Here is an 11,105-nt window from a genome sequence, read left to right as displayed (position 1 = left end):
TACATCCATTTTGGAAAACACTTGTCATTGGTCAACCTGATACCAGTGGCAATTTGGAGTATGTTCATGGGACCGAGGAGCGTGAATACTTTCACTCTCTTGTTGACGAGGTCAATAAAAGCGATCCAACCTTTATACGTAATGTTTCTCAATTTATTCATCGGCAACTTCATCCAGACGAAGCTAGATATGGTGAACCGGAAGTCAAAGTCGATGTTCGAGGACGACCGAAAGGAGCTTTATCAACCAAACGTATGCCCAGTGCGTGGGAGTACCGTGACAATCGTCGTGGACGGGCTCGGTCTTCAAGTTCGGGTCGGAATCGTGGACTCTCTTCTAACCGATCAGCAGGTATTTTTTACCATTATTTTTAATTTACGTAATAATTTTTGTATAGAATCGATTGTGTTCCTTTTACTATTAAATGTTTATTAAGTCCAAAGTTATATTATTATAGGTACTGCTAGTATGCACGCGGGTCGGATTCGGTCGCCACTCTTGTCTATAAACAAGGTGGAACCGAACATCAAAAACATCCACCCGATAGCCTCAAACTCAGACATCCGACCTACAGAGCATAAAGAGACAACTGAAGTGCAGAATACCCCGCCACCTTTCCAATGGGTAGCCAACAGCTCATTTCTAGTCACCCCAAACAACTCCATCACTACCGATTGAAGCTGTTCCCCACCAATGCTATCAGACACCAGTCGTCCCTCCACTGGGATGCGTAGAATCTCCCAGACGTCATGCAGCATAATCGTCATCTCCCCAAATGGCATGTGAAATGATGACGTATCTGGCTGCCACTGCTCCATAAAAGCACATATAAGGGGCATATCAATGTGTGTGTACATGGTAGATGGGAGGTATGCTAGTTGTGATCCCCGTATAAGCGCCCTGACCTCTGGACGAGCGCTCTTATACCACTCATTCAATCTCCGGCAGAATGTCCCTCTAGTGTGGCCCCTGAGCTCCGGCCTCAGCTGTCCGATCCATATGGTAGAAGCGACATGTCCTAAGAAGCTGGGAATCACAGTACCATCAATTGGTCCACCGGGGACCGGATCCGTCACAATCCAGTCATCGTCTACAACATTCCTCGAGCGCTTACTACTCCCTACAATAGTATTAGACGTATAACATTTAAACAATTTTTCTATAGTAAAGTAAATTAATAAAGAAAAAATTATGAGAAAAATGTAAATTATTTACCAGATGACTCGGCACGACCACCCTTTCCCTTCGTCGCCCGACGAACTGGGCTAGGGTCGCTCTCGGGAAAATCCTCACCATCATCCATGGTAACATAGTCACTCATGGACCGCTGCACTGTCACGTGCGCCCTTTGAGCATCCGCCATGAGCCTCTCTGCTCCTCGTTCCCTCTGTCGAGAGGCTGTGACGCCACGTAAGGAAGGATGGCGATGTCCGGAACCCTCTCCAATGTCACGCTGGAAAATAAACATTAAACACCAAGCTAATTTTATAAATATAATCTGCTAAATATTTCTAAAAACAACATGCTAAAGTTCTACGAAAAATTACGTTAAATATTTCTACAAACAACATGCTAAAATTCAAAAAACAATATGCTAACTATTAAATTTTTTTTTTTTTAAGTTTTTCGTTGTCTGTCCCGAAAATCGGGACAGAACATAGCGGGGCGGGTCCAAGACCCGCCATCATTTAGACCATGGCGGGTCCAGGACCCGCCGTCATTAAGAACATGGCGGGTCCAGGACCCGCCATGATTAAGAACATGGCGGGTCCAGATACCCGCCAGTATTAGTAGGACGGCGGGTACTGGACCCGCCATGCTTTTACTCATGGCGGGTCCTGGACCCGCCATGCTCCTACTCATGGCGGGTCCTGGACCCGCCATGCTCCTACTCATGGCGGGTCCTGGACCCGCCATGAGTAATTGCAACATAATAATCTGTCCCGATTTTCGGGACAGAAAACAAAAAAAAAAAAAATTTAAACACACATTTAAGTTAATTCACATACCGGAATGAGCCCTACTGCTTTTCCTTTACCTCCACGTCCAACCATAATTAGTTCGGGTTCTTTTTCGGGTTTGAATTAATGTGTTTGGGAGTAAGAATGTGTATTTGAACTTAATTTTTCAAATATCAAGGGCAAGGGTAAAAGTGTAATTTGGGGGCGGTATGTGGAAAATAAGGAGCGGTATGAAGCAAATCACTTTTTTTTTTTTAAAGTGATTTGGAAACAATGTCCATCACGCACTAGTCACGCGAGTTAAGATAGTTTATTACCAGCTAAGCCAACGTCCACTTCCCATCTTCACTATCTTCTTCTTCTTCCTCCTCCCGCTAACGCATATGAAATGAAATGCTGCTTTCTCTTCACCATCTTCATCCTTCATCTCCACCAAAAACCCTTCAAAATTCTTCTTCTCCCTTCTTCTCAACCCCCAAAACCCTAATCCTTTCATACACAACGAATCCTTTCCATTCATTCATCCGCTGTTCCGCCTCCTCCTCCTCCTCCAATTCCAACTCCCAGACCCTCCCTCACTCTGCTATCCAACGTATAGCTGATAAGCTCCGCTCTCTGGGTTTCACTGAACAAGCCCCTAAACCACAAACCGTTGGTACAGACACTAAAACGAAAACAGTTGGAGAAATCTTTATTCCTCTTCCCAATCAACTGTCTAAGTACCGCGTCGGGCATACTTTGGACCCTAGCTGGAGCTCTCCGGAAAATCCTGTTCCGAGACCTGGTTCAGGGAATGCGATTGTGAGGTATCATGAATTGAGGGAGGAGGTAAAGAAAGAGAGAGAAGCGAAGAAGAGAGAGCCCAGGGCTCCATCATTAGCGAAACTGAATTTATCCACGGAGGAGCTCAGGAGGCTGAGTAGAATTGGAATTGACGAAAAGAGGAAGTTGAAGGTAGGAAAAGCGGGGATTACAGAAGGAATTGTGAACGGGATTCATGAGAGGTGGAGGAGAGAAGAAGTGGTTAAGATTGTTTGTGAGGATTTGTGCCGGATGAACATGAAGAGGACTCATGATTTATTGGAGGTTAGAATCATTAACCTTCTTTTCTCAAAAAAAGAAAAGAAAAAGAGAGATGTTGAATTATGGTTCTTTTGTTATGAGACATTATATTTGTACAAGTATTTACCTTGATAGCACTTACATTTAGTCTTCTCAACATGCTCATGCCCATGCTTAATATATGTTATACTCCTAATTAAATCAACTCTGTCCAACTCTGTTCCATACTAATTATCATCCGTACGCCAGTTTGATGTGTGTGTTTTTAAGTACACTTACACAGAATTTGATCACTTCCTCAGGACCAGGTTTAGTGGCATGCCATAGTAACTTGTTTAACTTATGTCTTGGATAATCATTTATTATGCACTATTACTTATCTTCTCTGCACTCATTGGAGCATTGAGTTTGGCTTATATTTGCTATTACATATTCAGTTACATTGTAATTTATTATGCCTTCTGATATTTGCAGAGAAAAACTGGGGGTATGGTTGTTTGGAGGTCTGGGAGTAAAATAGTGCTTTATAGGGGTGTCAATTATAAGTATCCCTACTTCTTATTAGATAAAACTACAACAGATGACAGTTCTACTGACACAGTAGAAGATATAAATGTAGATAATGGGGGTGACAAAATGGGGAGCTGCTCATCTGAAGCAGCTATTGTAGAGTCTTCTGGATCAAGCACACCCCATAAAATGGTTGGACCAGGCCTAATAAAAGGTGTTGGTTCCGCAAATAGGGTCCGGTTTCAACTTCCAGGTGAAGCGCAGCTTTCAGAAGAAGTAGACCGTTTGCTAGATGGACTAGGACCTCGTTTTACCGACTGGTGGGGATATGAGCCGCTTCCAGTTGATGCTGATCTTCTCCCTGCTATTGTTCCTGGGTATAGAAAACCCTTCCGACTTCTTCCATATGGCATCAAGTCAATACTGACTAATGATGAAATGACAACACTAAAGAGGCTAGGACGACCCTTGCCATGCCATTTTGCACTAGGTGAGATGGGCTTATAATTCTACATCTTATAGTTATATTGTTGTAAATGAATATTTGAAAACCTGCTTTCTTCTCGTATCAGGTAGAAATAGAAAACTTCAAGGGTTGGCTGCTTCAATTGTCAAGCTTTGGGAAAAATGTGAGATTGCTAAAATTGCTGTTAAAAGAGGAGTGCAGAATACTAATAGTGAGATGATGGCAGAAGAGTTAAAGGTAAGCCTAGGTTGTTCAATATGTTTTTTGTTTCTTTCTTTTTATATTTTCCCTTTGCTTTTTTACTGCCGTTCTTCTTCTCAAAAAGTATAGGCCGTTGCCATGCTTTGCTTCAAATGATACTTGTAAGTTGATGAGTGCTTAAGCCTTAAAATTTTCAGGTTCTTTTAATGTAGAATGCTTTGAGGCTGTACTGTTCATATTTTGGAAATTCAAAGGAATTAACCTTAATAGGTGCTCTTATTAAAAGAGTCATATTTCCTGATCAAGTCAAATTGCGACTTGCTTACCAAATTCACCTTCAGTTACATGGTTTATGTCAACTGTATATGTCAACATTATCTACTTTGTAGGATAAAATCTTTTTGGATATACTCTTTCGGGTAATAGTAATGCCATTGTTCGTAATTGGTGAAATCTTCAGTATGTTGATAGTCTTTATGCTTCTTAAGTTCTTATCTTTATTCACGTGCGAATTTTGCTACTGAACCCTGACAAAAAAAGAAGAAGTTATGAATGAGATTGTAATGGCTCTGCGCTGATTTAGTGGTCCTGGCAGATGTTAGACTATTACTAAAACACCAGACTGGGGCTTCCTTTTTCTAAATATACGTGGCACATAGATACACCACATGTATTTCAATTTTTTACAGGTTTAATTCTCTTCTTTGGACTTTCTGTTGGTTTAAGTTATGATCTCAGGTGAACTCATCAATTTAGACAATTGTTTGCATACTTTATCTACTTAAGTTCTCTTTCAATATGTTCCATTTCTTTTTATTAAGATAGCATTTTTCCTAATGGTATTTGGACTTCATTTCTCTTACTTTATCAACTCAGCTTCCTGGTGTTTAATTTTGTTAGTTTAGAGGTACAAGGTCTAGCTGACTACTTACGTTAACTGTTGCCATTTGGTTATTATAGCATACCATATTAGTGGATTACAAGCAATTTCTGTTTTTATTATGTAGAAAATTTTACTAGCCAAAGAGTTGTAAAGTTAGCCGCATAAAATTTTCAGCATCTATTAAGCTTTAAACAATTTGTTGCAGTGGCTGACTGGAGGGATTCTACTTTCAAGGGACAGAGAATTTATTGTGCTATATCGGGGAAAGGATTTTCTACCGTCTGCTGTTTCTTCTGCAATAGGAGAGAGAAGAAAGCATGTAATTCATATGGATAGACATAGAAGAGAACATAGTATATCAAGTGAAACTGCAAAGGAGGCTAAGGTCACAAAAGATGTTAGCATAAATGATGGCTCTAGAGGTGATTCCGACGTTACCAATGATTATAGTTCTGATCTGTCTAAACAGAGGAAGCTGAGTCAAAATGAGGCAGCTATTGAAAGGACTAGCAGCAGATTGGCTATGGTATGATTTTGTGAAATTCCCACTATGATACTTAGTTAACTCTTATCAATCTTTATATATTGCATATTATGACAGGCACTAGAAAAGAAAGCAAAAGCAGAGAAACTTCTTGCAAAGTTGGAGAGTGCGGTAGTGTCTCAACAACCAGAAAAAGATAAGGAGGGTATTACAAATGAAGAGAGATACATGCTTAGGAAGGTTGGCTTGAAAATGAAGCCCTTCCTATTGTTGGGTGAGTTATACCTTGATACAGAGATTTTCAACATGATAAACAGCTACAGAGATTTATGAGTTGTTTGAAGACCCGTCAAAATGTATGCTGCTTCAATATACAATTGATTTGCATTTTCTCTTTCCTTGTCAGGTAGACGGGGAGTTTTTGATGGCACAGTTGAAAACATGCATCTTCATTGGAAGTATAGAGAACTTGTGAAGATAATATGTAAAGAAAAAAGCTTGGAAGCTGTTAATGAAGTGGCACATACCTTAGAAGCTGAAAGTGGTGGAATATTAGTTGCAGTAGAAAGGGTCAGAAAGGGTTATGCTATTGTTGTATATCGTGGAAAGAATTATCAGCGGCCTTCCCTTTTGAGGCCTTCAACACTCTTGACTAAGAGGGAAGCAATGAAGCGTTCACTTGAGGCCCAGCGCCATGAGGTAAAATTTGACTTATGCATCACCAATTTATATGGCTGGATGTGCAGACACACATTTTTGGCACAGTTAAGATTGTCCATTTAGGGGTTCATATTTTGCTTTCCAGGCTTGTAGCTGGAAACTTTCAAGTTGAAAGACTAGCTGGTATCATATATGAGCAAGGTTCTGGAATTAGGCTTATCCATATAACAACCTGTTAAATCATTTTATTAAACATTTTTATTCTATCCTAATAATATTTTGATGCAGAGTATAATAAAGGACGGGGGTGTTTGAGTTAGTTATAACTTTGAATTTTACCATTAAGCAGTAGTTGGAGGTTTTCTTTACTAGCTTGGTCCTGTAATAAAGTGATGACATGTTCCTGTCTGCTTAATGTATTCCCAATGTGATAATAGCTCTTTTCCTTTTCAAATTTTGATCATTTGCAATCAATTAGGTAAATGGCTGATTTTGCTAATCTTTTTTTTTTCCGTTGTTGTTCTGGATGCAGTCTTTGAAGCTTAATATTTTGAGGCTTACCAAAAACATAAATGACTTGAAACACAAGTTGGTGAGCTATCTCTCTATATCATTATTGGAAACTTCTGTTTTTTACCACTAATTACATTGTAACTTTGCTTAAATTGGTTATATTTTTCTTGAACAGGCTCACGAGGAAGATGCCGACAATGTGCAGCCATTTGATGAAGTAAGAATTTGGAAGCTTACTTTCTTGAAGATAGATGTGTGCACGCAAGCACTTCTATGGTTATGTATATAGATTTTAGTCCAATGGTTGGCTTGGCTAAACAAGAGAGGTCATAGACCTTCCCATTAATCCCCAATCCATGTTTTTTTAAGACAAAATTTTAGCCATTAGAACGTTCTCTAGAGACATGTAAAATGTACGTCCATTTTATGCTTGTTTCCCCCCGATGTATTGTATCATAATTTAGGTTAAAGAAAATTGATTAGTAAGGAGTCTGCTAGACACAAAATATCTTACTTTGAACTTAAACTATGATAATGTCTCATCTCAGTCATTCCTTCTCACTGTTGGGAGAATGTAGACAGGCTGTATACTGGGATGGTTGAAAGAAAAAATGAAGTTGGAATTTCTACAATTTCTTTCTCTTGGTGGTTTATGTTTGAGAGCTACTCAGAATTGAAGAGAAAACAAAAATCCAGAACACGTGCTCATGTCAAACTGCATGTTGAGAAATCATATAAGTTCTCTTTGTTATTTAGTTAGCATATAAAATTTCTAATTTAGTGGCTTGATTGCTTGCAGACTACAGACAGACATGAAGCTGATTTAAACTCTGTTATTTCAACTGATGGACTGACTACTCAAACTGATTCACCTTTGTTAATCGATGGGAATGGGGTTGGTGAAATTGAACCTCGATTTTCATACGATACAGTGAGCAAGGAAAGCCATGCAAAACAGACTACTCAAACCGATTCTCCGTTGCTACTTGATTGCAATTGGATTGGTAAAACTGAACCTGAGTTTTCATCTGAAGCAGTAAGCAAGGAAACCAATGCAAAACAGACTACTCAAACTGATTCTCCTATGCAATTTGGTGGCAATGGGATTGGTAAAACTGAACCTAAGCTTTCATTTGAGTCAGTGAGAAAGGAAACCCATGCAGTAAAGACTACTCAGGCCAATTCCCTTATTGGAACTGGTATAATTGAACCTCCATTTTCATCTGAATCAGTAAGCAAGGAAACCCATTCAATTTCATTTGTTGCTGTAAATGGTGGAGTTGCTGGCTCAACATCTAATACCTTGATGGTGATTTTTATATCTCCTTTATGTTGGTTTTGTATTGCATCCTTGTACCTTCTGACCTAGCAATTATATGGTGATTTCAGTCTGAGCAAAGGAAATTTTCCCCCCTTGATAATGCTGTGATTGGCAATGATACAATTAGACCAACTGTAGAATCATCTGCTGGTGAGTTGGAAGAATCAATTTTGATTTCCGTGAAAAAAGAGAATGAAATGCCTTCCAAGCGTCTTCGTCTTTCTAATAAAGACAGACTTTTGCTACGGAAGCAAGCTCTGAAGATAAAGAAGCGTCCAGTGCTGGCAGTAGGTATTTATACTTTCTTTATTTCTGGTCGTTTGCTTTTATCATTTGCTAATATAGTCCCTGCAGTTGCATATATTGAACTTAGCAGGTGCCCTAAAAGCGAAAGCAATATTTTGGCTCATGTACTTGCCTTAATACGGGCCAAAATATTGCTTTTGCATGTGAATCTAATGAAATTTACGTTAGGCTCCTTGTGGCAAGATGTAAATAGTGTCTAGGATGTTGCTGTGAAACCTAGCTTATGTGGGCTTATGTTATCTGCAACATGATACGGATTCGGTTATTGGAAGAAGAGAAATAGATGCTTTGGCTCCCGACTCACTATTACTGTTCAAATTCTATCCTTCTTTTCCAACTTTTCTTGCTCTTGCATTTCAAATTCTATCCTGAACTCTGATTTTAACACTGCCACTTATTAGGAAGGAGCAACATTGTCTCTGGTGTTGCAAAACAAATTAAACTTCACTTTCAGAAACATCCTCTTGCAATAGTGAATATCAAAGGCAGAGCGAAAGGGACTTCAATCCAGGAAGTAGTTTTCCAGCTGGAGGTCTGTACAGTACCCATTCCTGTCTATATATATTTTGAGTCAAAAGAATTTGGATGTAGAGTTTCACTTTTGTTGACCTTACAGCAAGCAACAGGTGCACTATTAGTCTCCCAGGAGCCTAGCAAAGTGATACTATACCGGGGCTGGGGAGCATTTGATGAACCTGGTTCTAAGCAAGATACCAGGAACATGTCAGTGGGTGGAGAAGCCATGTATGCACGTGCCGTGTCTCCTGAGCTCATGGCTGCAATCAGACTTGAATGTGGACTGCCGAAGCGTAACCAGTAATTAAAGCATGCTCAATGAAATTCGGTATTATTACTAAATCCATGATAATATATGGTTCTATTTTAGATGAGAGATGCAAATGAGAGCATATATATATACTATCATTCCATTTTTACAGGAGACCGTCTTCATCTGAGATTTATAAAAATTCAGCATGTTGAATTCAGCAGATGCATCCATGCCCTAATTGGTGCCAATGGAAAAGCAAAAATGTTGTGTGCATGTGGTGCTTGAATATTCTCAAAAAATCAACTAGTATGCTCAATTAAAAAGGCTGAATACATTTGTTGTCTCTTGTATTTGGTCCAAAACTTTACTTTCAAAACTTCCAAATGATCTCATATTCTTGTCCAATTGCATTCAATAACGTCCAGTTTCTTAATAAATTTGTTGGATGCAGAAAAAGGGAGACACTCTCTATCATGCGATAAAAAGACCATGCTAAATAGACAAATAATTAGAAACTTTTGAAAATTCACAGGACAGTTGAAGTTTTGGGATTATTGAATATAATGGAACAAGAATATGAGATAATTGAATACAATGGGACAAGAATATGAGATAATTGAATATAACTGGACAAGAATAGAGTTATTGAATGTAATTAGTAAAATGCTCAGAATAAGTTGATTTACTTGTGTATTAGCTGCACCTTCACTCATCCACAATCCATTTGAACGAGCGTGTAAATTATATATATATATGAATAAAACGTGCAACTCAAGTCATTTGATATCCTTTTTAACTTTTGATAAAAGGTAAACCGTCTCTGTGCGTTTGTGTTTCTATTTAATACATTAATACACTCGTATTATTATAAGGTTTTTAAAGTTTATCTTAATCAACTTTTTAAAACTTCCAATTGTTTTTGTTTATGAAAGTTATAAAAATTGTGCCTAGTTATATAAATAAAAAACTTATCCCGTAGCTAATGAAGTTTGTATAATTATATTTTTGTTTATTAAGTATGACAAAATTATAATAATTATTTTTATTATTATTAATTCTTTATTATTTTTATTATTTGTGTTTTGGAAGCCGCCGCTCCTCTCCTTCGCCGCCGCTGCCGTCGCTTCCTGCCACCGTCGCGCTTCTTCCCCTCGCCGTCGGATCTTAATCTTTCTAGGTGTTTGGGGTTTTGCGGTTTGGGCCGCCGTCGCTCTTCTTCTTTCGCCGCTGCTGCGGTTGTTTCTTATCTCTGCCGCCGTCTTCTTAGGTGCATGGGATTTTATAGATCTGGTCGCCGGTCTGCTCTATTCGTGGATTTATCTGTCGCAGCACCGCCTCCGAGTCTGCTCGCGGGTTGTCATCGCGCGGCTGCGTCGCCGTCGCTCGCTGCCGCCGGCCAGCCTGTCGTGATTTATAATATGGAATTTTAATTGATCTTTGCAATTTTAGATACTGCACTTGAAACTACCTAAGGGATTCTTAAAAAAAAAAAAAAGAAACTACTCAAGGGAGAGACAATTTGACTCTGTTTGGATTTTTCTGCACCTCAATTTAATATATTCATAATGATATAATAAATTAATAATATGTGATGGATTAAATTAATTGATTTTGTAAAGGGTTTGATGATTAAGAGGTTTTGCACTGCTAGGGTTTTGACTCTCCGCAGCCGACTTTTCGCCGCCGCTATCGTCTTTGGTTGCTTGGTCGGCTCTTGCAGATCTGATGGAGATGGATTGTTCCATTGCTCATCTTTTTTCCAGATCCTCTTTCTTGAAACATGTTTCGCCTAGATCTTGTGATGTTGCGATTTGTCCTCCTTCGAGACCCGAGCCTTCTGTTGGACCTAGGTTCTATGCGGCTACTCTTGTTGGTGCTATTCCTTCTGCGGCTATTTCTCCTGATGTTCCTCCCCCCGTGGATCGATCTTTTATATCTGAAGAAGGCGGCTTTAAAGCCGTCAAAATAC

General features: G+C 39.1%; 1 protein-coding gene across 3 annotated transcripts; it reads left to right on the top strand.

Moving 5' to 3' along the window:
* Positions 1–2,273: 2,273 nt before the first annotated feature.
* On the top strand, positions 2,274–10,514 carry LOC136232563 (CRM-domain containing factor CFM2, chloroplastic). Of its 3 annotated transcripts, none has more exons than XM_066021786.1 (13): positions 2,274–3,047; positions 3,498–4,023; positions 4,106–4,236; positions 5,289–5,609; positions 5,685–5,841; positions 5,974–6,266; positions 6,760–6,819; positions 6,916–6,957; positions 7,540–8,049; positions 8,130–8,352; positions 8,769–8,899; positions 8,984–9,211; positions 10,226–10,514. In XM_066021786.1, the coding sequence occupies exons 1-12, from the start codon at positions 2,355–2,357 to the stop codon at positions 9,185–9,187; spliced, it is 3,291 nt and encodes a 1,096-aa protein (XP_065877858.1). In that variant the 5' UTR covers positions 2,274–2,354; the 3' UTR covers positions 9,188–9,211; positions 10,226–10,514. The 3 variants fall into 3 exon arrangements, with proteins under 3 accessions (XP_065877858.1, XP_065877857.1, XP_065877856.1); XM_066021785.1 differs by lacking the exon at positions 10,226–10,514 and adding an exon at positions 9,306–9,479; XM_066021784.1 differs by lacking the exon at positions 10,226–10,514 and having other exon boundaries at positions 8,984–9,479.
* The last annotated feature ends 591 nt before the right edge of the window (positions 10,515–11,105 follow it).

This window comes from Euphorbia lathyris, chromosome 6, assembly GCF_963576675.1.
Source record: "Euphorbia lathyris chromosome 6, ddEupLath1.1, whole genome shotgun sequence".
NCBI lineage: Eukaryota > Viridiplantae > Streptophyta > Magnoliopsida > Malpighiales > Euphorbiaceae > Euphorbia > Euphorbia lathyris.
Note: the sequence above shows the minus strand (reverse complement) of the source record. Positions and strands in the feature narration are given on the sequence as shown.

Bases quoted from the DNA above. Each gene is read 5' to 3' on its own strand.
- LOC136232563 (XM_066021786.1), top strand. From the start codon at position 2,355: ATGCTGCTTTCTCTTCACCATCTTCATCCTTCATCTCCACCAAAAACC. The intron at 6,820-6,915 runs GTGAGCTATCTC...TTTCTTGAACAG, and splicing joins ATGACTTGAAACACAAGTTG to GCTCACGAGGAAGATGCCGA. The intron at 8,353-8,768 runs GTATTTATACTT...GCCACTTATTAG, and splicing joins GCGTCCAGTGCTGGCAGTAG to GAAGGAGCAACATTGTCTCT.